Source organism: Erinaceus europaeus, chromosome 23 (genome assembly GCF_950295315.1).
Source record: "Erinaceus europaeus chromosome 23, mEriEur2.1, whole genome shotgun sequence".
Classification (NCBI taxonomy): Eukaryota; Metazoa; Chordata; class Mammalia; order Eulipotyphla; family Erinaceidae; genus Erinaceus; species Erinaceus europaeus.
In genome coordinates, this window is record NC_080184.1 from 608,813 (window position 1) to 632,668 (window position 23,856).

A 23,856-nucleotide genomic window follows, 5' to 3' on the forward strand; every position below is an offset into this window, starting at 1 on the left:
CCCTGGTCCCCACCTGCTGGGGGAAAGCTTCATGGGCGGTGCAGCGGGCCTGCAGGTGTCCCTGCCTCACTCCCTCTCCATCTCCCTTTCCCCTCTTGATTTCAGGCTGTCTCTGTCCAGTGAATAAAGATAATTGGAAGAAAAATAAGACGCAAATCAGGGGTGGGGCTGGGTTTTGGCACACCCGCTCAAGCACACACACGCCACATGCAGGGATCTGGGTTCGACCCGCTGCTCTCCATGAGCAGTGAAGCAAGTCTGCAAGTCTGCTTTTAAAAATACATTCACTTATTCCCTTCCTGTTGTCCTTGTTCTGTCGCTCGCTGTAGTCCTTGTTACTGACATAAAGAAAACACTTGACCCGGGTTAAGAGCACGTAATGCGGACGGGTCAAGGAGCCTGGTTCGAGCCCCTGCTCCCCACCTGCAGGCAGGGTCGCTAAGTCATTACTGGGGGCCGGGTGGCGGTGGCGCAGCTGCTTCAGCGCACAAGGACCCGGGTTCCAGCCCCTGGCCCCCACCTGCGCAGGGAAGCTTCGCGAGCGGCCAAGCAGGGCTGCAGGAGTCTCCGTCTCTCCCTCCCCTGCCCCTCTTGCTTTCTGGCCGTCTCTAGCCAGCAAAAAGCTTAGCACCTTTATTACTGGGAAGAGACAGAAGCAAGAGCGAAGGGCAGATAGGGAGAGAGGCGCCCCCAGCCCTGCTTCCCATGTGACGGGGACTGGAACCCGGGTCCGTCCCTCTGCATCTGGCTTGCGCTGGGTCTTGAACCAGGGGTCTTGAAGCCTCAGACGGAGCGACCTGGCGTAACTGCGGCCTAGCCCTCCGCGTCTGCCTCCCCGGCCCACTCCCCACAGCTCTGCCCGGCTGCGGTGGGGGCACCCGGCGGCACCCGCGTCCACCGACACCCAAGCCCAGGGCGACCCGCTCCGGTGCGCGCTCCCGGAGGGTGGGGCAGAGGGAGGCGTCGGTGGGGCCGGGGCCGGGCTCCGGCGGTGGGAGTGGGGGCACTGTAGCCCCGTCATCCTCACAGTCAAGAAGACAGAGATCTCTGTCATCCTGCTCCTCCGCCTGCAAGTGGCGTCCCGGGGCTCGAAGCCGGGTCGTTGCGCAGGGTGGCGTGCGCTCTACCAGGTGCACCCGCCCAGCCGGGGGGCTTGCATGACTGCGCCCCCATGCTCTAAGTCAGGTTTACTCGTTTGCTTTTCATGAGCGCGCTGGCATAAAGGGTGCCGGGACTCGAACCCGGGCCAGGGCCCTCTGGGCTCCCCTGTTCCCCCTGGTCGCCCCCGGCCGGGTCCGCCAGGGCTGCCGTCTGCCTCCCGCACAGCAGAGGGCGCGCGCCCGCGGCCGGAAGGCGGAAGTGCGCTCCCGCCCCGAGGGGCGGGGCCGCTGAGGCATCGCGATAACTGCGCGGCGCCCGCCCAGGGCTCCTTCCTTTCCAGGGCGCCGGCGGACAAGATGGTGAGCTCCGGGCCTCCCTGCGTCGGGGCCGCGTCCATCCGCTGCCATCCGCCGCCCGGCGGGCTGGGGGGAGACCCGAGCCGGGCCTGGGGGGGCGGCGGCGGCCTCCCGGCGCGCCGGATGGGGAAGCGCGGGGCGGCCGAGGGGGGGTGGCGGGGTCTCGGGCGCGGGGCTGCGCTCACGCCGTGTGCGGGCCCGCAGGCGGAAGTGGAGCAGAAGAAGAAGCGCACGTTCCGCAAGTTCACCTACCGCGGCGTGGACCTCGACCAGCTGCTCGACATGTCCTAGTAAGGGGCGGTGTGTCCTCGCGGGCCGGGGGTCTGTCCTCGCGGGCCGGGGGTCTGTCCTGTCGGGGCCGGGGGTCTGTCCTATCGGGGCCGGGCGTCTGTCCTCGCGGGCCGGGGGTCTGTCCTATCGGGGCCGGGCGTCTGTCCTCGCGGGACGGGGGTCTGTCCTGTCGGGGCCGGGCGTCTGTCCTCGCGGGACGGGGGTCTGTCCTCGCGGGACGGGGGTCTGTCCTCGCGGGCCGGGGGTCTGGCCTCGCGGGACGGGCGTCTGTCCTCGCGGGACGGGGGTCTGGCCTCGCGGGACGGGGGTCTGTCCTATCGGGGCCGGGCGTCTGTCCTCGCGGGCCGGGCGTCTGTCCCCGTGGCGCTGCGGGTGCTGAGCGTGTCCTGACATTGGGCGCTGGGGTTGCCACGTGCGGACAGGCAGCGGGCCCTCCCCGCCTGACCCCCGACCCCCGACCCCCGACCCCGCAGCGAGCAGCTGATGCAGCTGTACAGCGCGCGGCAGCGGCGGCGGCTGAACCGGGGGCTGCGGCGGAAGCAGCACTCGCTGCTCAAGCGCCTGCGCAAGGCCAAGAAGGAGGCACCGCCCATGGAGAAGCCCGAGGTGGTGAAGACGCACCTGCGGGACATGATCATCCTGCCGGAGATGGTGGGCAGCATGGTGGGCGTGTACAACGGCAAGAGCTTCAACCAGGTGGAGATCAAGGTGAGCCGCGGGCCGGGAGGCGCGGGAGCGGGAGGCGCGGGACGGCCGGGCGGAGCTGACCTCTGACCCGCCTCCCCAGCCTGAGATGATCGGCCACTACCTGGGCGAGTTCTCCATCACCTACAAGCCCGTCAAGCACGGCCGGCCCGGCATCGGCGCCACGCACTCCTCACGCTTCATCCCGCTCAAGTAGCCGCAGCAGTAAAGCCTGAGTCCCCGCCAGCCCGCGTCTGGATCTGCTTTCCCTGGGGGTGCGGGTGGGTGGGCGTCTGCAGCCATCTTGGTACAGGGCGTTGGGGTACATCGCGCTCGGCACAATCCCTCGGGGGGCACGGGGCACAAAGGACCCCCCCCACACACACACACACAGGACACGGTCTCCGGGCATACGGGGCACAACCCCCCCCACACACACACACACACACACACACACAGGACACGGCCTCTGCGGGCATACGGGGCACAACCCCCCACATACACACACACACAGGACACGGCCTCTCCAGGCATACAGGGCACAACCCCCCACATACACACACACACAGGACACGGCCTCTCCAGGCATACAGGGCACAACCCCCCACATACACACACACACAGGACACTGTCTCTCCGGGCATATGGGGCACAACCCCCCCCACACACACACAGGACACTGTCTCTCCGGGCATATGGGGCACAACCCCCCACACACACACAGGACACTGTCTCTCCGGGCATATGGGGCACAACCCCCCACACACACACACAGGACACGGTCTCTCCGGGCATATGGGGCACAACCCCCCACACACACACACAGGACACGGTCTCTCCGGGCATACGGGGCACAAACCCCCCACACACACACAAAGGACACAGACCCTCCTCGCATTGGGGTACACATTATCTAGGCCCTTGGTGGATATTGGGAACTTCTAGCACCTGGGGTGCCCAGGTGCCCTAGGGTTCCGCGGCAGCCCAGGGGCAGGGGCACACCCATCCATACTGCTCTGGGTACTGCCATCCCTGCTGGCTCCCACCTGACAGGGCTGCCTCGGCCCTGGGATTGAGCCCCACCCAGCACCGTGGAGGGGGCGAGGCCAGGTGGGGGAGCTTAGCGCCTCCTGCTTACCCGGGACTCCCTGGGCGTGGGGCACGGCTGGCACCCTGCACAGCTTGGGTGCATCCAGGGCTGGCGGGTCAGGGGCCACAGCCCTGGACTCCACTCGGGCTGGCTCCACTTGATTCCTGTGGGCGGGGACCATTGGCACGGACCCTGGGGCTCACGGCAGTATCTGTGCCCAGAGCCCTGCTGAGCTCTCGCTTCTGGTGCTGCCCGCCGCACCTGGCAGCCTCAGGTCCGAGTGTGCCCTGCTAGCAAGGGGCGTTGAGGGGAGAGATGCCACTTGCGGGTGGGGAGGGGGCCCTGCGCACCCGTTGGTAGCTACTGTTGCATCAGACCTGCGCCTGGGGTGTGGAGGAAGATTCATGCCTCCATTCACTGCAGACTGCAGAGCACCTCCCAGGAGACCCCGGCCCGCACCGACCCACTGGCACCTTCAGCCTGCTGCACAGGCGGGAATGCGGGTGCTGCCTACCGGGTGGCGGCGCCCTTCCTGCAGGCTTTCCCGGGTCCTAGCTGCCTCCTTGTGCCGGGAGCCCCGTCTGCGCAGGCGCAGGCAGCCGAGCCACTCAGCTCCTGCGGGGCGGGGCGGGGCCAGGGGCGGCTCGGGTCCGAGGCCGCAGCTCCATGGGGCTGCTGGGGCTTCTGCACTCGGCCTTCTTCGGGAACCAGGTAGGGCGCGGGCTCGGGAGGGGGGGGGGTCTCGTCGCTAGGACAAGGTTGCCAAGACAGCAGACCCTCAACCCATCCACTGCTCTCCAGTGCACAGGCACAGGGTTGGGGACACCCCTGAAAGGGAGCTTCTGCTTCTTCCCCAGACTCAGTTTCCCCCTTGGGCCTGGAGCACAAGCGCAGAGAATGCACGCCAGGCCGCTCCTTGCAGGGCAGCTGTCCTCAGTGCTGAGGGCCCAGGAGCTGAGGCTCAGACCGCCTTGGACACCCCAGAAGTTTGGGGCGCAGGGGTCCTTAGCACAGGGGTCTCAACCCCAAGTTCAGTCCGGGCGATTGGGGCTCCCCTGAGCCCCCGCCTGCAGCAAGAGGGACACCGCGAAGCCCCCACACCTTCAGGCCCTGGCCACACCCGGTAGCCGACAGTGGGGGGTGGCGTCAGGGCACCGGAACCTCAGTCTCCCCTGAGCAGGAGTCCAGGGAAGCCATAACCCTGTACCCACCCTTCTGCGCCGCTGGGGTGCGGCAGGAGGGAGGCCCGGAGCTGGAGTCGAGACACCCCGCGGGCCCAAGGTCACTCGGGGAAACCGAGGCAGGGTGGGGTGTGCGCGGTCCTCTGCAGCCACATCCAACACCTGCTCTGCCCGTGCGCCCTCATTGGAACCCACTTCCAGCAGGCTGAATCTGGCTGAGGACCCCAGGATGGGGGTCGGTGCAGGGAGACTCGGACTAGAAAATCGGGGTCTGCTGTCTGCCCCGGACCTGCGCTGGCCCGCGGTCCAGGCCACATTCTGGGTACCCCCCCCCACACACACACACAAAGCTGATGTAACACCCTGGGCTGGCCGCCTGCGTCCGGTGCATGGACACTGCCAGGGTAGGCTGGTTGCAGGGAAGCACCCAGGAGGCAGGTTCACCTCGAACTCCACTGGGGGAGACAGCGCCGGCCCTCAGGCGCCCCCTTGCCTTGGGGGGTTGTCCCCAACCCTAGGAGCCCCTAGACCCGCGGCGGCTGGTCGCCCCGCCCCGCGCTGCCATTGGCTGTTGCTATGGCAGCCGGCGTCTTCCCGCCTCGCCATTGGCCAGTGCGCCTGCATCCCGCGCCAGCATCCTCCCCCGCGGTGGGCTCGCCGCCTGGCCGGGACGCAAAGCTTTGTCCGCCCCGAGCCGCCGGGGCGGGGACCCTAGGAGCAGCCCTCTGGGAGGAGGACCCCGGCCGAGCCCTGGAGGCCAAGTAAGCGGGCAGGGCGCCCCGCCTCGTCCCTGCCTTCCGCCGGGGCGTGGGGGGACCACGGACTCTGAACCCCAGGGGTGGGGCTGAGCAGGAACCTCGCTCCCCGAGGGACAGGGGGAGGTCAGCTCCCCTTGGGGATTTGGACTGAAGGGCCCAGGGGAGCCATCCAGGACCGTCCCCCTGAAATATCGCACGGAAAATCCAGCATTCTGGGGTGATGCTCTCACAAGGAACCCCCACACACACACACACACACACACACACACACACGCAGACTGGGCAGGGGCAGGGTGGAGGACTCACTGGAGGAGGCCACCTTGTGAGGCAGGCAGGCAGGGTATTTGTGCTATTGTCCTGGGGGCACGGGGAGCCATGAGAGGCGCCAGGGCTGAGCATGAAGAGGGGCTTGTAGAGGGTGGGAATAGCGGGGCTGGTGCCAAGCTCAGTGGGGCGAGCACATACACGTCCAAAGCCTGCGGGGGCTGGTCTGAGGTGGGGGGCGGGGTTGTAGCTGGGGCAGGGGGTCTACAGGGACCCGAGCCTTTTCCCGGCAGGACACACCCCCTGAGCAGGACTTTTGTTGGGGGTACAGCTGCAGCACTGGTCTCATTGCCCCAAGATCCCTGCCTGAGGGGCCATTGCCCCCTCCCCAGAATGCTGTTCTATTTCTCAGAATGCACCCCTTCCTACCCCTCCCCGGATGGGCAAACACACCCCAGGGGGCATGCCCTGCACCCCAATCCCACCTGCTCCCCAGCACCCCCGGTGGCGGATTCCCCATGTGCTTTGGACTGAGCCCCCTGCTGACTCCTTCCTGAGCCTCCGTGTCGCCACTGGGGAGCCCCCCATGGTGGGTGTGAGACTCAGGGTCCCTCCTGCACAGGTCTGGGGTCCCCTGTCTGCAGCCACATCCCCGCCTGGCCCCGAGGGCCGGAGGTAGGAGAATGCAGGACGGGGGGGGGAGCTGCCCCCCACCATGGGCAGAGGTTCCGGGCTGCTTGTGGGGAGGGGGCTCCCCAGAAAGGAGGAGGGGCTCCCAGGAAGAAGGCAGCAGAGAGGCAGCTGCCATTGGCGGTGCGAAGACAAAGGCGGAGGGCGGGGGCACGCAGAGGGGGACAAAGAGGGAGGGGGCCTAAGAGGGACGGGGCCAGGGCCACCCCAAGAAGCCGGGGCCTGGGCAGTGGGGCCTGGGGAGCTGGCCCGAGGACGCCCAGACATGCAGGTACATTCAGTTCAGCTGATGGGGGTGCAGGGGTCCCAGGCCTGGACCCCCAGGGTGGCCATCCCTCTGTGGGGACACCGTGGGCGGGCCAGGGTCTCTGCCTCTCTCGGTCTGAATCGGTGAGCCCGGCGGCCAGGTGACAGACGCTGGCTGCCACCAGGGAGTCCTGGACAGAGGTCTGTCTGTCTGTCCGACCATTCCAGCTCAGAGTGAGGCCCGCCATTGTGTTGGACACCCAGACGGCTCAGCCTCTTTGCGGTCGTCCCCGCCGCTGACCGTCAGTCCATCTGCCACGCCGTCTGTCCCCTGGTCCCATCTGCCTCCAGCCTGGGCGCCCACCTGTGCAGGGCAGGGGAGGACGGGGCCCAGTTTAGTTTGCACCTGTGCCCCCACCCTGGGTGTCCTCCGTCCCCTGTGGCCTCAGGCGCTGCAGGAGCTGAAGATGACGAGCTCCGTGGCCCCGTATGAGCAGCTGGTGCGGCAGGTGGAGGCTTTGAAGGCCGAGAACAGTCACTTGAGGCAGGAGCTGAGGGACAACTCCAGCCACCTGTGCAAGCTGGAGACGGAAACTTCAGGCATGAAGGTGGGGTGCGGGACCCTCCCAGTCCAGGCGGGGCTGCCTCCCCAGAGTGTGTCCCCTGCCCACTGGTGTCTCCCCCGCTCCAGGAAGTTCTCAAGCACCTGCAGGGCAAGCTGGAGCAGGAAGCCCGGGTGCTGGTGTCCTCGGGGCAGACAGAGGTGCTGGAGCAGCTGAAAGGTGAGAGTGGGCGCCCCGGGGCGGGGTGGGGAGGGGGCTGAGGCCAGGCGGAGGGGAACTGACTGCCACCGTCCGCCTCCCCGCCCCGGCAGCCCTGCAGATGGACATCAGCAGCCTGTACAACCTCACGTTCCAGCCCCTGGCCCTGGAGCCGGAGCCGGCTGCCTGCACTGGCACCGTCACCGCCACCGCCACCGCCACCGCCGAGGGGAGCCCTGTGCACGGCTCTGCACCCTCCAAGGACAGCTTCGGGGAGCTGGGCCGGGCCACCATCCGGCTGCTGGAGGAGCTGGACCAGGAGAGGTGAGGCCGGGACCACGCCCCACGCGGGCAGACCCCGCCCACGACCCCACCTCCAAGCCCCGCTCATTGGTCCACACTGTCGTGCTCCGCCCACAGGGCGAGACACGCCCACGCCCCCAGAGCGACCCTGGGCTTGTGCCCTTTGGCCGGGCCACAGGCTGATGCCCCGCCCACAGGCCCCGCCCACAAGGTCCCGGTCGGCCAACCGCGCTTGCCCTGCCCCTCCAGACCACGCCCCCCGGCCACACCCGTTTGTCGACGCTCTGGGATTGGCCCCCACTCGAAGCCCCGCCCACAGATTCACCCCGCCCCTCTGCAACCCGGTTCCCAGGCCAGTGGCCTCAGACCGCGCCCACGCCAGGGCTGAGCCCGGCCGGGGCCAGAGGGCCTCAAGGCGGTCTTTGTGGGGACAGGGCAGTGGTCCAGGAGCCAGGGCGCGGGGAGGGGTGCCCGGGGGCCGGGGTGGCCCTGTACATGCTCCGCTGCGGACACATAGGTGGCCGCAGCCTGGGAGCTAGCACTTGCGCCTCGAGGTCTGGGCCTAGATTGTAGAAATTACGGCAGAGGCTGGAGACAGCACAGTGGTTCTGCAAATGACTCTCCTGCATGAAGCTCCCTGGTCCAGGGTTCAAATCCCAGCACCAGCCAGAGATGAGCAGGCCTTTGGGCTCTCTCTGTGAATTATTTCTCTCTGTGTCTCTCATTAAAGAGATACGTAATATAATCAAATATATATATAAATTCTGGGAAGGTGCATTGGACTCTAAATTGTGAGGCCTTAAGTTTGGTCCCCAGCATCACACGTGCCTGATGGACGGTCTGCTTCTCCCTCCCTTTCAATAAGTAAATCTAATCTGGCGGTGGGGTAGATAGCCTAATGGTTATGCAAAGAAACGCATTCCTGGGAGCTGGGCTGTAGCGCAGCGGGTTAAGCGCAGGTGGTGCAAAGCACAAGGACCGGCATAAGGACCCCGGTTCGAGCCCCCGGCTCCCCACCTGCAGGGGGGTCGCTTCCCAGGCCGTGAAGCAGGTCTGTAGGTGTCTGTCTTTCTCTCCTCCTCTGTCTTCCCCATCTCTCTCCATTTCTCTCTGTCCTACCCAACAAGGATGACATCAATAACAACTACAACAACAATGAAAAACAATAAGGACAACAAAAGGGGGAAATAAATACATAATCAAAAAATAAAAGAAACTCATTCCTAAGGCTCCATAGTCTCAGGTTCAATCCCCTGCACCAATATAAACCAGAGCTGAGCAAGGTTCTGGTAATAAATAAAGAATTGCAAAAATAAATCTAAAGATAGAATGGCAAAGAGAGAGAGAAAGAATGACGCAGTCAAGGTGGTGGCGAACCCAGTTAAGCACATAAACTATATGAAAGGCGGAGTCGGGCAGTAGCGCGGCAGGTTAAGCGCATGTGGCACAAAGCCTAAGGACCGGCATAAGGATCCTGGTTTGAGCCCCCGGCTCCCCACCTGCAGGGGAGTCACTTCACAGGCGGTGAAGCAGGTCTGCAGGTGTCTGTCTTTCTCTCCCCCTCTCTGTCTTCCCCTCCTCTCTCCATTTCTCTCTGTCCTATCCAACAACATCAATAACCACAACAATAATAACTACAACAACAATGAAAAACAAGGGCAACAAAAGGGAAAGTAAATAAATATAAAAAATTATTTTAAATAGACTATATGAAAGGACCCACACAAGGACCAGGTTCAAGTCCTGGACCCCCACTTGCAAGGGGGAAGCTTCCCAAGCAGTGGAGCGGGGTTGGAGGTGTTTCTCCGCCTCTCTCCCTCTCTCCCCCTCCTCTCTCATTTCCTCTCTGTCCTATCCAATAAATAGGAAGAAAGAAAGAAAGAAAGAAAGAAAGAAAGAAAGAAAGAAAGAAAGGAAGGAAAGGGAAATGGCCACCTGGAGACTGAGTGGATTTGGAGTGCAGACACTGAGCCCCGTTAGTTTGGAGGGAAGAAGAGTGACAGAGACCCCAGCCCCGAGCTTCATTGTGGTGGGGACTGGGCTCGAGCTGGTCAGCAGCCCAGGGGGCTCTTTGGCTGACTGGATTTTACTAGTTTGGGATTTAATTAGGGGCCAGGTGGTGACACACCTGGGTGAGCGTACCTGTTACAATGCGTGAGGACCAGGTTCCAGCCTCTGCTCCCCACCCGCAGGGGAAACCTTCGTGAGATGTGAAGTGGGGCTACAGGTGTCTCTTGTCTCTCTCCCTCTCTGTCTCCCCTTCCCACTCAATTTCTGGCAGTCTCTATCTAATAAAGATAATTTTTAAAAAACTATTTAATTCATTTCCTTTTTCTGATAGAGACAGAGGGAGAGAGAAGGACAGAGTAGCAGCACTGCTCCACCCCCAGAGAAGCCCCCTCCCTGCGGGTGGGGGTGGGTTTTACCTCGGGCTCTTAACATGGAATGGTGTGCACTCTACTGGGTGTGCCGTGCCTGGGCCCTATTTTATTTAGACATTTATTTAAACTTGTTTATTTACTATGGGAAAGAGACAGAGAAATTGAGAGCAGAGGGGGAGAGACAGAGAGACAGAGACAGACCTGCTTCACCACTTGTGAAGCAACCCCCAGCAGGTGGGGAGGTGAGGGCTCAAACCTGTATCCTTGCAAGGGTCCTTGCTCTCCGAAATGTGTGTGCCTAACCAGGTGCACCACCACCTGGCCCTCAACCATAGTTACTTTTTACAATCTATTTTAAAAAAATAGTTATTTATTTCTTTTTGTTGCCCTTGTTTTTTTTTAAAAAAATTATTATCTTTATTTTTATTGGATGGAGACAGCCAGAAATTGAGAAGAATGGGGAGAGAGGGAGAGATACAGAGAGACATATGCAGCCCTGCCCTGCTTCACCACTCGTGAAGCTTTCCCTCTGCAGGTGGGACTGGGGGCTTGAACTCAGGATCTCGCGCACTGTAACATGTGTGCTTAACCAGGTGCACCACCACCCAGCCCTGCCCTTGTTGTTTTATTGTTGTAATTATTATTGTTTTGGTCGTTGTTGGGTAGGACAGAGAGAAATGGAGAGAGGAGGGGAAGACAGAGAGGGGGAGAGAAAGACAGACACCTGCAGACCTGCTTCACCGCCTGGGAAGCGACTCCCCTGCAGGTGGGGAGCCGGGGGCTCGAACCGGGATCCTTATGCCGGTCCTTGCGCTTCGCGCCACGTGTACTACCACCTGACCCCTTTCTCTTTCTTTCTTTCTTTCTTTCTTTCTTTCTTTCTTTCTTTCTTTCTATTAGAATGGACAGAGAGAAATTGGAGAGGAAGGGAGCTAGGGAGAGGGAAAGAAAGAGAGACACCTGCAGCTCTGCTCCAGCACTCGTGAAGCTTTTCCAGTCAGGTGGGGAGCAGGGGCTCCAACCCAGGCCCTTGAGCTTGGTAATATGGGCAGTTGACCAGGTGCAGGTGCGCCACACCTGGCCCCTTGAAACACTTTATTTTCTGAATGAGCGATTTTAGCAGTGCTCTGGTAAAAAGGGACAGGGGAGGGAAGCGGCATGCATCTGCCAGCCAAGCTACTTCCCTGCTGCTTCGTTGTTGCCCAGAGCCCTGCTGAGCTCCGGCTGGTGCTGGTGTTGGGGACTGAACCCGGGGCCTCAAAGCCTCAGGCAGGAGAGTCTTTGGCATAGCTGTGTGCTATCTCCCATGCTCTGCTTGTTTAAAGAAATAAAGAATACCTTAGGAGTTATGTTTGTTATGGGAGAGATAGAGATAGAGAGAGAGCATCACTCTGGTATATTGGTATATGTGGCGCGTCTCTCTCTTTCTTGCTCGCTATCTCCCCCCCCCCCATTAAACAATCACTGTGGAGGTCTGGCGGTAGCGCAGCGGGTTAAGCGCACGTGGCGCAAAGCGCAGGGACCGGTGTAAGGATCCCGGTTCGAGCCCCCGGCTCCCCACCTGCAGGGGAGTCGCTTCCCAGGTGGTGAAGCAGGTCTGCAGGTGTCTGTCTTTCTCTCCCCCTCTCTGTCTTCCCCTCCTCTCTCCATGTCTCTCTGTCCTATCCAACATTGAATGACATCAACAATAACAATAATAACCACAACAAGGGCAACAAAAGGGGGGAGGAATGGCCTCCATGAGCAGTGGATTCATGGTGCAGGCACTGAAGCCCAGCAATAACCCTGGAGGCAAAAAAAAAAAAAAAAAACAATCACTGTTCTCACAGAGCAGAGAGCAGCAGTCCCGCAAGCATAGGTTCTGAGTTCAGTCCCTAGCATTTTGTCTGCTAGAAGGATGCTCTGCTCTTATCTCTTTTTTTTTAAAAAAAGATTTATTTATTTATTTATTAGTGAGAAACTAGGAGGAGAGACAAAGAGCCAGACATCACTCTGGTCCATGTGCTGCCGGGAATGAACACAGGACCTCATGCTTGAGAGTCCAGTGCCTTATCCACTGCGCCACCTCCCGGACCACTTATCTCTTCTTAATAAGAGAATCTTTAAAATAATATACAGCATACTATTCAGGAAAATACAGAGCTTTTATACTATCTTAAAGTGGTTTATTTATTTACTTATTTGGATAGATACAGAGAAATTGAGAGGTGTGGAAGATGGAGAGGGGGGCTGCAGCTCTGTTCAGCACGTGTGAAGTCTCCCCCTGCATATGGGACCGTGGCCTTGAACCCAGGTTCTTGCATATGGTAACATGTCTGCTCTACCCAGTGTGCCACAGCCTGGCCCTATGTACTTTCTTTTAGAATGAGATCTATAGGCTACAGGTAGATGGGCACCAGGGCCCTGCTCAGCTGTGGCTCACGGTGGTGCTGGGGGCTGAACCCGGTACCTTGCAGACTGTGAGCTTTTTTTTTTGTTTGTTTGAATAACCACTATTCTTTCTCTTCAGCCCATAAAATGTATGTATATGTATATTAGAATACACTGCTCGGCTCTGGCTGACGGTGGTGCTGAGGACTGAATCTGGGGCCTCAGAGCGTCAGGCGCAGGATCTCTGCAGAACCCCTGTGCTGTCTCCCCAGCAATTATATTATTACCATTACTATTACTCTCCCCAGCGCCCTGCTCAGCTCTGGCTGATGATGGTGCTGGGGACTGAGCCTGGGACCTCAGACAGGAGAGTCTCTTTGCAGAACCCCTGTCCTGTCTCCCCAGCCCATGATGATGATGATTTCCCCCAAGAGCCCTGCTCAGCTCTGGCTGATGGTGGCGCCAGGGACTGAACCTGGGACCTAAGAACCTCAAGCATGAAAATCTCTTTGCAGAACCGCTGTGCTGTCTCCCCAGCCTTGTTATTGTTTCTGCTATTGCTATTATTACCCAGAGCCCTGCTCAGCACTGGCTGGTGGTGGCGCCAGGGACTGAACCTGGAACCCGAGAGCCTCAGGCAGGAGCGTCTCTTTGCAGAACTGCTGTGCTGTCTCCCCAGGGCTGGGATGCAGCGGGGAGGTGGCGCCTGAGGCGGGGCAGGAGGGCGCGTCAACAGTGCAGTCATGTCCCCTGGCCCCAGGTGCTTCCTGCTGAGCGAGATGGAGAAGGAGGAGCAGGAGAAACTCTGGTACTACGCGCAGCTGCAGGGCCTGGCCAAGCGCCTAGACGAGCTGCCGCACGTGGAGACGGTGGGTACCCTGGGGACCCCGCGGGGTGGGGGCGAGCCCCCGCACCCCTCACCGGGCCCCGCCGCCGCAGTTCTCCATGCAGATGGACCTGATCCGCCAGCAGCTGGAGTTCGAGGCACAGCACATCCGCTCACTGATGGAGGAGCGCTTCGGGACCTCGGACGAGAGGGTGCAGCGTGCCCAGGTGACTGGGCGGGGCTGCAGCGTACCAATTCCAGCTGGGGGGGGCTCCATGGGCGGAGCCTGGCTGTCCCAGAGCCAATCACAGGGCGTCGCGGAGCGCGCCGGGCTGGGTCTGCTGCATCGGCGAGCCAATCAGAAAATGGGATGGGTGGTGGGCGGAGCTGTGTGCTCCTGCGGATTGCCGTGAGCCGGGCTGGGTTCCCGTATGCGAATAGGCATGTCTTTGGTGGGCGGGGCCACAGCCCTGAGCCAATAGGGAGTCGGTGTGGTTGGGCGCCAGTTAGCGGGCGAATCAGACGGCAGAGGCCTTGCTGGGAGGGGCCTCGCTCCAGCTGTTATGGGAGGGGTTTGGGAGCCGTGGGGCGTGGCCATGTGCGGGTGGGCGTGGCCAGGGCAATGTCCAGCTTCCGGAGCCCCTGCAAGAATTGACACAAGGTGTCTCCCCTGCAGATGCGAGCTTCCCGCTTGGAGCAAATCGACAAGGAGCTGCTGTCTGCGCAGGACCGGGTGCAGCAGACCGAGCCCCAGGTACCCCCCCAGAGGAACCCAGATTCCTTCCCCGAGGGCGGCAAGAATGGGACGGGCTGGGTTCCTCGTGGGGTGCAGTCCCCCAGCTCTAGCCTCGCCCCCACAGGCCCTACTGGCCGTGAAGCCCATTCCCGTGGACGAGGAGCCGGAGCCTGAGGCCCCCACGCAACCTGAGGACGGCGCCCTTCAGCCGGGCAACAGCAAGGTGACGGGGCGTCCCACGGGGTCCATCCCAGCCTCGGTCCGTGTGCGCAGTGGGGGCGGGTCCCAGGGGTGGCCCACGCGGGAGGCCGCTGCGGACCTGAGTCGGGCCCGTGGGGCGTGGGGCGCCCAGGCCTCCCTCACGCCCTGCCCCGTCCCGCCCGCCTGCAGGTCGAGGTGGTCTTCTGGCTCCTGTCTATGCTGGCCACGCGCGACCAGGAGGACACAGCCCGCACACTGCTCGCCATGTCCAGCTCTCCCGAGAGCTGCGTGGCCATGCGGCGCTCCGGCTGCCTTCCCTTGCTGCTGCAGATCCTGCATGGCGCCGAGGCGGGCGTGGGGGGTGGCCCCGGGGCGCCGGGCGCCAAGGACGCGCGCATGCGGGCCAACGCCGCGCTGCACAACATCGTGTTCTCACAGCCCGAGCAGGGTCTGGCCCGCAAGGAGATGCGGGTGCTGCACGTGCTGGAGCAGATCCGGGCCTACTGCGAGACGTGCGGGGACTGGCTGCGGGCGCGGCCCGTCGTCCCCGACCAAGGTGCATGTGCCCCAGGGTGGGGGGGGCCGCTGGCACGCCTTCTCCGCGCCCCCGACCACGATGCTTGCACCCCAAGTGGGGTGGGAGGACCCCCGGGAGGGCGCTGACACCCCTTCCCCGCAGCCCCCGCGCCCATCGAGCCCCAGATCTGCCAGGCCACCTGCGCCGTCATGAAGTTGTCCTTCGACGAGGAGTACCGGCGCGCCATGAACGAGCTGGGTGAGTGTCCGCGCCTGGGGCTGCGGTGCCAGGCGCCTAGGGGTGGGCTGTGTGCAGCCCCTGGGGGCACCGCTGAGGGGGCAGAGGCTCGAGAACCAAGCTCCCCCTTCCTCCTCCTTTTTCTTTAACATTTAGTTTTTATGAATGAAAGGGGTAGGAAGAGAGAGAGAGAGAACCAGAGCATCACTGACAGACACATGTGCTGCCTGGGTCAAACTTCACGTTTGAGCGGCCTGCTCTCGGGCTTTTTAAAAAAAATTATTTATTTATTCCCTTTTGTTGTCTTTTGGTCGTTGTTGGCTAGGACAGAGAGAAATGGAGAGAGGAGGGGAAGATAGAGAGGGGGAGAGAAAGACAGACACCTGCAGACCTGCTTCACCGCCTGTGGCACGAAGCACAAGGACCCACGTGAGGATCCCCTGGTTTGAGCCCCCGGCTCCCCACCTGCAGGGGAGTCGCTTCCCAGGCGGTGAAGCAGGTCTGCAGGTGTCTGTCTGTCTCTCCCCCTCTCTGTCTTCCCCTCCTCTCTCCGTTTCTCTCTGTCCTATCCAACAACAACGACAGCAATAACAAGAGTAACAATAAGAATAACAAGGGCAACAAAAGGGAATAGATGTTAAGAGAAAAACTTTAAAAAAATTTAAAAAATAAATTACCACAACAATAAAAACCAACAAAGTCAACAATAGGGAAAATAAATATAAAAAAATTAAAAATAGTGGAGCCACAATAAAAGCATCTCTCCTTCCCACCGGCAGGGGGAGCTTCGTGAGGGGTGAAGAAGGGCTGCTGGTGTCTCTGTCTCTCTCTGTCTCTCTCTCTCCCTCTCTCTCCCCATCTCCTCTCATTTTCTCTCTGTCTCTGTCCGGTAAATAGAGATAATGAAAATTAAAATAAGTGGTCCAGGAGGTGGCACAGTGGATAAAGCATCAGACTCTCGAGCATGAGGTCCTGAGTTCAGTCCCCGGCAGCTCATGTACTAGAGTGATGTCTGGCTCTTTCTCTCCTCCTGTATTTCTTGTAAATAAATAAATCAATAATAAAAAAGTGAACAGGGTGACGGCTGTCTTAGCGGGTGGACAAGGACAGGAGCCTGAGGCTTCAGGCCACCCTGCGTGTCTCTCCGGCTCTCGATCTCTGAGGGAGGCCTGTGCCTGTGCTGCGGGTGGCCAGCCGGTGTCTCGTCCCCCAGGCGGGCTGCAGGCCGTGGCGGAGCTGCTGCAGGTGGACTATGAAATGTACCGGATGACGCGGGACCCGCTCAACCTGGCGCTGCGGCGCTATGCGGGCATGACTCTCACCAACCTCACCTTCGGGGACGTGGCCAACAAGGTGCCCGGTGCCCCCACCCCAAGGCCGGGTCCGATCCGCACTGGGCTGGACGGGGAGGAGGCCGGGGCATGGGGAGCGCGGGGCTGAGCCTGTCTCCTTTCCCACTCGAGCAAGCGGTCCGTGGGCGACTGTGGGGGGGTGGGGGGAAGCGGTGGCCGACCCCTGCTCCCTGCCCCCTGTCCCCCAGGCCATGCTGTGCGGGCGCCGCGGCTGCATGGAGGCCATCGTGGCGCAGCTGGGGTCCGAGAGTGAGGAGCTGCAGCAGGTAGGCCCGCGCATCCCCACCCCCCCCCGCTCCCCCCCCCCCCCCCCGCGGCCGGCCGCGCCCCCACGCCTGGCTGCCCTCGTCCCGTACGGTTCCAGGTGGTGTCCAGCATCCTGCGGAACCTGTCCTGGCGCGCCGACATCCACAGCAAGAAGGTGCTGCGGGAGGTGGGCAGCATGGCGGCGCTGATGGACTGCGCGCTGCGCGCCTCCAAGGTGGGCCGCCCACGGACCCGGGGCCCGGCCGAGACCCACCGCCGCCACGTCCTGCCCGACGCCCACAGGCTTCCCCATTCGGGGGTTCTGCCCCTTCCGGGGGGCTGCCTGGCCCTCCCTCTCCCGGGGGCACTGCGGTGCCCACTCTGGGGCCACCAGCGGCCCGGGCCCCGCCCCTCCCGGGGTCACGTGCACCTGACACCGCCCCTTCTGTGGTCACCCGCCCGCCCCCTCCGGGGGTCACGTGCGCCGGACCCCCAACCCTGGGGTCCCTGTCCCTGACCCCCCCTTCAAGTGCACCTGACCCCGCCCCTCCTGGGGTCCCCGTCCCTGACCCCCCCTTCAAGTGCACCTGACCCCGCCCTTCCTGGGGTTCCCCGTACCTGAACCCCACCCCATTCAGGGACCCCCGCCCCCCTCCTGGGGTCTCCTGCTCCTGACCCCCAACCCCCTCCCGGGTTCAAGTGCACCTGACCCCGCCCCCTCCTGGGTTCCCCCGCACCTGACCCCCGCCTCATCCAAGGACCCCCGCCAGATCCATGGACCCCCGCCCCCATCCTGGGGTCTCCTGCACCTGACCCCTCCCCCCGCCCGGGTTCAAGTGCACCTGACGCCGCCCCGCTCCTGGGGTCCCCCGCACCTGGGCCCCCACCCCGTCCTGGGGTTCCCGTACCTGGCCCCACCCCCCTCCCGGGTTCAAGTGCACCTGACCCCGCCCCGCTCTAGGGACCCCCCCCCGCACCTGACCCCCGTCCCCCCCTCCCGGGATCCCCCAGGAGTCCACCCTGAAGAGCGTGCTGAGCGCGCTGTGGAACCTGTCGGCGCACAGCACGGAGAACAAGGCGGCACTGTGCCAGGTGCAGGGCGCGCTGGGCTTTCTGGTGAGCACCCTCACCTACAAGTGCGCCAGCAACTCGCTGGCCATCATCGAGAGCGGCGGCGGCGTCCTGCGCAACGTGTCCAGCCTGGTGGCCACGCGGGAGGACTACAGGTGGGGCGGGGGCGGGGCCTGCGCGGCGGGCCAGGCAGCGAGGGGCGGGGTTTAGGGTCAGGCGTCCATGGGCGGGGCTCAGGGAGAGGCAGTTGAGGGGCGGGGCCTGCTGCGGCTATATAGTGGGGGCGGGGCCTAGGAGGGAGGTGGGGTGGCCGCGGGGTGGAGCCTGCAGAGGGGCGGGGCCTACGCGGTGTCGTCAGCGGGCGGGGCGGGGCCAGTCAGAAGGCCAACAGGCCATGGGGAAGGCCGGGCGCTTGGAGAAGGGGGCACCGGGGGCGAGCCCAGCTCAGGGCGGGGACCCAGGAGGGGGTGTTGCGGAAGCAGGGGCAGGCAGCGGGTGGCTGTGGCAACGGGTGGGGGGGGCGGGGGGGACACGCCGTCGGCCTGGGCGCCAAGCCGAGCCGTCCTGACCCCGTGCCCCCAGGCAGGTCCTGCGGGACCACAACTGCCTGCAGACGCTGCTGCAGCACCTGACGTCGCACAGCCTGACCATCGTGAGCAACGCATGCGGCACGCTGTGGAACCTGTCTGCGCGCAGCGCGCGGGACCAGGAGCTGCTGTGGGAGCTGGGCGCGGTGGGCATGCTGCGCAACCTGGTGCACTCCAAGCACAAGATGATCGCCATGGGCAGCGCCGCGGCGCTCCGCAACCTGTTGGCGCACCGGCCCGCCAAGTACGCGGCCGCTGCCGCCGCCGTGTCGCCAGGCTCCTGCGCCCCCAGCCTGGTGGCCCGCAAGCAGCGCGCGCTGGAGGCCGAGCTGGACACGCGGGGGCTGGCGCAGGCCCTGGGCCGGCTGGACGCGCGCGGCCTGGCCGAGCCCGACGCCAAGAAGTCAGGGCCACCGCTGCGCCACCTGGACGCGCTGGCCCGCGACTACGCGTCCGACTCGGGCTGCTTCGACGACGAGGATGCGCCCTCGCTGGCGGCCGCCGCAGAGCCCGCCAGCCCGGCCGTCCCGCCGCCGCCGCTCCTGCCGGGCGGCCCCCGGCCCCCGACAGCCCGCCGCGGGGCCCCCGACGCCGCCGAGCCGGGGCCGGCCGATGCCGCCGTGGCCGCCCGCGCCAAGGCCAAACTGGCGCTGGCGGTGGCGCGCATCGACCGGCTGGTGGAGGACATCGCGGCGCTGCACACGTCGTCGGAGGACAGCTTAAGCCTGAGCTCAGGTGACCCCGGGCGGGAGGCAGCCCGAGAGGCGCGCGCCCAGTCCTGCTCGCCCTGCCGCGGCCGCGCGCCCCCGCTACTGCGGCTCCAGGCGGCGCACGCCAGCCTCTCCAATGACAGCCTCAACAGCGGCAGCGCCAGCGCCAGCGACCCACCGCCCCGCCTGCTGGCCGCGCTGGCCGAGCGCCGGGAGGCGGCCCCGGGGGCGCAGGCACGGCCCAGCCGGCTGGACCTGAGCGCTAAGGGCGCCCTGGATGCGCGCGTGCGTACCATCAAGCTGTCGCCCACCTACCAGCACGTGCCCATGGCGGACGGCGCGGCGCCCACTCAGCCTGGGGTGCGCAGGCAGGCATGGCCGGCGGCCGAGGGTCCGAGCCGGGCGCGGGAGAAGGCGGCGGCCGGGGCCCTCGAGCTGTCCCGCTACAGTTCACTGTCCTCCCTGTCCTCTGCCGGCCGCCCGGGCCCCAGCGAGACCGGGGATGTGGAGGACAGCGACTCATCCCTGGAGAGGCTGGAGGAGGCGCGGCTGGATGCCGCCTGGCACGGCCCGGGGCCCGCCCCCGCCGCCTCGCTGCCTGTGGCCATCCCGGGGCCCCTGCATGCCCGCGGCCCGGGGCCAGAGGACGCCACGCCGTCCAGCTCATCGGAGAACTGCGTGCAGGAGACGCCACTGGTGCTGAGCCGCTGCAGCTCGGTGAGCTCGCTGGGCAGCTTCGAGAGCCCGTCCATCGCCAGCTCGTTCGCCAGCGAGCCGTGCAGCGGGCTGGGCAGCGGCGCCGTCAGCCCCAGCGAGCTGCCCGACAGCCCGGGCCAGACCATGCCGCCCAGCCGCAGCAAGACGCCCCCCGCCGCCGCCGCGCCCTTCAGCTTGCAGTGGGAGAGCTACGTGAAGCGCTTCCTGGACATCGCCGACTGCCGCGAGCGCCGCCGCCTGCCCTCCGAGCTGGACGCGGGCAGCGTGCGCTTCACTCTGGAGCAGCCGGACGAGAACTTCTCCTGCGCCTCCAGCCTCAGCGCGCTGGCGCTGCACGAGCACTATGTGCAGCAGGACGTGGAGCTGCGGCTGCTGCGGGGCGCCCCGGGTCCGCACCCGCACGCGCCCCGCCGCCGGGAGGAGGCCCCGGGCCGCCCTGCCGCGCCCCCGCCGGCCTTGGCCGCGCCCACTGAGCTGCAGCTGCTGAGGGACTGTCTGGGCGCCACGCCCGCGCGGCTGCGCAAAGTGGCCTCGGCGCTGGTGCCCGGGCGTGCGCGCGCGCTCCCGCTGCCCGTCTACATGCTGGTGGCCGCGCCGCCCGGCGAGGACAACTTGGGCACCGATTCTGCCGAGGGCGCCGCCTCGCTCAGCGACGAGACCCTGCGGGGCCCCAGGCCGGCGCCGAAAGCGGCCGCCTCCACCAAGCAGGCCTCCGGAAACCGGCACCGGGCGGGTGCCCGTGGCCAAGAGCCGCCGCACGGGACGGGCAGGGACCGCAAGGAGTTGGAGCTGCCCCTGGGCCCCGGCCCCAGCAGCGCCTCGGCTCCCCGGGCGCACGGGGATGGGGGCGCGCAGCCGCTCTGCCTCACCACGCCCACAGAGGAGGCGGTGTACTGCTTCTACGACGACGACTCTGAGGACGAGCCCGCCATCTCCGCCGCGCCCCCGCGCCGCGCGTCCGCCATCCCACGCGCTGTCAAGCGGGACCGCGCGCAGCCCCCCGGGAGGGAGCCGCCCACTGCGCGCAGCCAGCCCAGCCTCATCGAGGACGAGACGCCGCCCTGCTACTCGCTCAGCTCCTCCGCCAGCTCGCTCAGCGAGCCCGAGCCCCCACGCCGGCCCCGCGCCCGCCCGCCCGCCGCCCCTGCCGCAGAGGCCCGGGCGCCTGCCTCCCGCGCCCCGCCCGACCTGCCGCGGCGCTGTGCCGCCTCTGCCCTGCCCCGAAGGCGGATGCCCGCAGCCGGCCCACGGCGCAGCAAGCCCCGTGCAGCCCGGCCCGAGGACGTGGCCGACGAGGCGGCGGGTTCGGACCGCGCGTCGGACCTGGACAGCGTGCAGTGGCGCGCCATCCAGGAGGGCGCCAACTCCATCGTCACCTGGCTGCACCAGGCGGCCGCCGCCACCCGCGAGGCCTCCTCCGAGTCCGACTCGCTGCGTTCCTCCGCCTCCGCGCTGTCCGCTGGCTCCACGCTGCAGGCCTCCCCGCACCACAAGGCGCACCGGCCGGACGCCCGGGCCGCGGCCGCCACGCAGCGCGCCGCCGGGGCTCCCAAGGGTGCATCGGGGCTGCCCTCCGTCCGGCGCGGCCGGACCGTGATCTACGTGCCCCGTCCGGTTGCTCCCAAGGCCGCGCCGGGCGCCCGCAGTGCACCAAGAAAGAGCACGCAGCCCGCCGCAACCCCCAAGGCCCCCGCGTCCTGGCAGCCACGCTCACGCAGCCTCCACCGGCCGGGCCTGACCACAGAGCCCGCGGCTCCCAGGCCTACGCAGCGCAGCGCCACGCCCCCCGCCCGCCTGGCCAAGACGCCATCCTCCGGGTCCTCGCAGACCTCGCCCGCCGCCCGACCCCCACCGCCCGGCCCCCGCCGCCCGGCCCCCGCCCACCCAACGCCTGGCCCCGCGGCCTCACCCGTGCCACAGACCCCCGCGCGGGCACTGCTCGCCCGCCAGCACAAGACGCAGAAGTCGCCGGTGCGCATCCCGTTCATGGCGAGGCCGGCGGGCAGGGGGCCCCCGCCCCTGGCCAGGCCCAGCCCCGAACCCGGACCCCGGGGCCGACCAGGCCTGCTGCGCGGGGCGTCGGCGCGCTCCAGCGGCAGCGAGTCCTCGGAGCGCTCCGGCTTCCGACGGCAGCTCACCTTCATCAAGGAGTCGCCGGGGCTGCCGCGTCGCCGCCACCCCGAGCAGGGGCCCACCGCCGCCGCGCCCGCCCCAGTCCCAGTCCCCGTCCACGCCTCACCTCGCCGGGGCCGGCCCGCGCTGCCCGCAGTCTTCCTCTGCTCTTCACGCTGCGACGAGCTGCGGGCGCCCCCCCGCCCCGGCTCGGCCCCCGCGCCCCGCCCCCGCCCCGGCCTCCGCGAGCGGCCGCCCCGCCGCCCCAGCTCCGAGAGCCCCTCCCGCCTGCCGCTGCGCACTGCGGCCCCGCGGCCCGACACGGTGCGGCGCTACGCGTCCCTACCGCACATCAGCGTGGCCCGCCGGCCGGCCGCCCCCGCGGCCCCCGCCGCCGCAACCCCCGCGCGCCGCAGCAGCGACGGGGAGCCCTCGCCCGCCTCCACGTGGCGCCGCATCCGCGACGAGGACGTGCCCCACATCCTGCAGCGCACCCTGCCCGCCTGCGCCCTGCCGCTGCGCAGGACCAGCGACGCCGTGGTGCAGACCGAGGACCCGGCGGCCAGGGCGCACGCCGGCCCGGCCCCGAGCCCCGAGAGCCGCGTGCCCGTCGCCCCCGCGCCCGTCAAGCCGCCCGCTGACGGCCCCGGCTTCCCCGCCAGCCGCCATGGCTCCCCCAGCCGCTCGGCGCGCGTCTCGCCCTTCAACTACGTGCCCAGCCCCATGGCGGCGGCCGGCGCTGACCCCGCCGCCCAGAAACTGCCCGCCGGCCTCCCGGAGTAGCGGGGCTGCACACAACCTCTCCCGCTGGGAGGACCATGGACGGAGGACCCAGACTGAGGCGGGACTTTGCCACCCAGGGAGCTGGGGAAGGAAGGAAAGCAGGGAGGGAGAGGGAGGGAGAAAAGGAAAGAGAGAGGAAGGAGTGGGAGGCTCATCCCGTGCCTGAGGTTCCAAAGCCCCAGGTTCAATCCTTGGCACCACCATCAGCCAGAGCTGAGCAGGGCGCTGGTTACAATATAAATAAGTGAAGTTCAAAAGGTAAGGGCTGGGCAGACAGCACAGGGGTTCTGCAAAGAGACTGTCCTGCCCGATGCCCTGAGGTCCCAGGTTCCACCCCCAGCGCCACCATCACTGCAAGGTTCTTGGGGTGGGTGGAGAGGGTTAGCCAGCCTGAGACCCAATGGACGTGGGGAGCAGCAGGCCGCCAGGGCGGGGACCCTGGAGGTTGGGGTGTGGCAGGTGTCAGTGGAGCAAAGGCCAGGGTGTCCACCCCATGTGGGGCTCAGGGGTGTAAGACTGGGGGAGAGGCCTAGACAAGAGGCTGCAGGGGTGGGAGTGGGGACCCGGGCCCCCAAATCGTGGTACTGACAAGAGGAAGGCGCTGGGGGCGCCGGGTGGGGACAGGCCGAGAGTCAGTCCCTGCTGTGGGGGCAGTCAGCCAGCTCCGCCCACAGACCCTCAGGGACCAGGAGGGACAGAGGACGCGGGTGACAAGGAGTCCCTGTGCTGGGGAGGCCAGCAGGACTGAGAGGTGGAAGGGGGTGCGTGCGGGAGGCCCCGTGCTGTCCCCAAGGAAGGTCCCCCCACAGGCTTTAGCTTGTGCACCCAGAACCTGACACCCGGCTTGCTGCCCCGACTGCTGTCACACTGACACAAGTTGGCCGCACGGACCGTGAGAGGACCCGTCCCAATCCACACACTGTGAGACCCCGAGTGGTGGACCCACCGCCCCTGCCTCAGTTTCCTGCCTGGGCCAAGGGAGGACCCATGCTACCTCTGAGGCCCAGGCACACGCCCTCGGCCAGCTCTGCCCCAGGACCCTGCTGCCTCTCCATCCTCTCCGCCGCACCCCGGACTCCAGCCTGGGGAAGCAGGCGCTGGACACCGAACAGCCCAGAAGCCTCGTCCTGGGGCCTGGGGGGCGAGGACAGTGGACACACCCGGCCCAGGCAGTGGGTGCTGGAGCCCCGCTGCCGCCCTGAGAGACCCCTGCCCCCCCCCCTCTGTAAATAGCTCCCAGCCCAGCCAGCGGCCCCCGGCGGCCAGTATGTCCTGAGCACCTTTA

At 65.6% G+C, this 23,856-nt stretch overlaps 2 protein-coding genes across 4 annotated transcripts; both read left to right on the forward strand.

Annotated features, from left to right (window-relative positions):
* The first annotated feature begins 1,391 nt into the window (after positions 1–1,391).
* RPS15 (ribosomal protein S15) lies at positions 1,392–2,678 on the forward strand. Its single transcript, XM_016188980.2, has 4 exons — positions 1,392–1,460; positions 1,662–1,747; positions 2,222–2,456; positions 2,536–2,678. Exons 1-4 carry the CDS (start codon positions 1,458–1,460, stop codon positions 2,647–2,649), a joined length of 438 nt encoding a protein of 145 aa, XP_016044466.1. The 5' UTR covers positions 1,392–1,457; the 3' UTR covers positions 2,650–2,678.
* A 1,384-nt stretch (positions 2,679–4,062) lies between these two features.
* On the forward strand, positions 4,063–22,606 carry APC2 (APC regulator of WNT signaling pathway 2). 3 transcript variants are annotated; one of them, XM_060181896.1, is made up of 15 exons: positions 4,063–4,233; positions 7,111–7,269; positions 7,353–7,443; positions 7,536–7,746; positions 13,237–13,345; positions 13,428–13,529; positions 13,979–14,056; positions 14,163–14,261; positions 14,429–14,795; positions 14,919–15,014; positions 16,207–16,346; positions 16,534–16,611; positions 16,710–16,826; positions 17,603–17,817; positions 18,245–22,606. In XM_060181896.1, the coding sequence occupies exons 1-15, from the start codon at positions 4,189–4,191 to the stop codon at positions 22,569–22,571; spliced, it is 6,234 nt and encodes a 2,077-aa protein (XP_060037879.1). In that variant the 5' UTR covers positions 4,063–4,188; the 3' UTR covers positions 22,572–22,606. The 3 variants fall into 3 exon arrangements, with proteins under 3 accessions (XP_060037879.1, XP_060037878.1, XP_060037880.1); XM_060181895.1 differs by having other exon boundaries at positions 4,064–4,233; positions 13,416–13,529; XM_060181897.1 differs by lacking the exon at positions 4,063–4,233 and adding an exon at positions 5,254–5,464 and having other exon boundaries at positions 13,416–13,529.
* The last annotated feature ends 1,250 nt before the right edge of the window (positions 22,607–23,856 follow it).

Bases quoted from the DNA above. Each gene is read 5' to 3' on its own strand.
- RPS15 (XM_016188980.2), top strand. The intron at 1,748-2,221 runs GTAAGGGGCGGT...CCGACCCCGCAG, and splicing joins CAGCTGCTCGACATGTCCTA to CGAGCAGCTGATGCAGCTGT. The intron at 2,457-2,535 runs GTGAGCCGCGGG...CCGCCTCCCCAG, and splicing joins TCAACCAGGTGGAGATCAAG to CCTGAGATGATCGGCCACTA.
- APC2 (XM_060181895.1), top strand. From the start codon at position 4,189: ATGGGGCTGCTGGGGCTTCTGCACTCGGCCTTCTTCGGGAACCAG. The intron at 7,444-7,535 runs GTGAGAGTGGGC...CCGCCCCGGCAG, and splicing joins GGTGCTGGAGCAGCTGAAAG to CCCTGCAGATGGACATCAGC. The intron at 13,346-13,415 runs GTGGGTACCCTG...CCGCCGCCGCAG, and splicing joins AGCTGCCGCACGTGGAGACG to TTCTCCATGCAGATGGACCT.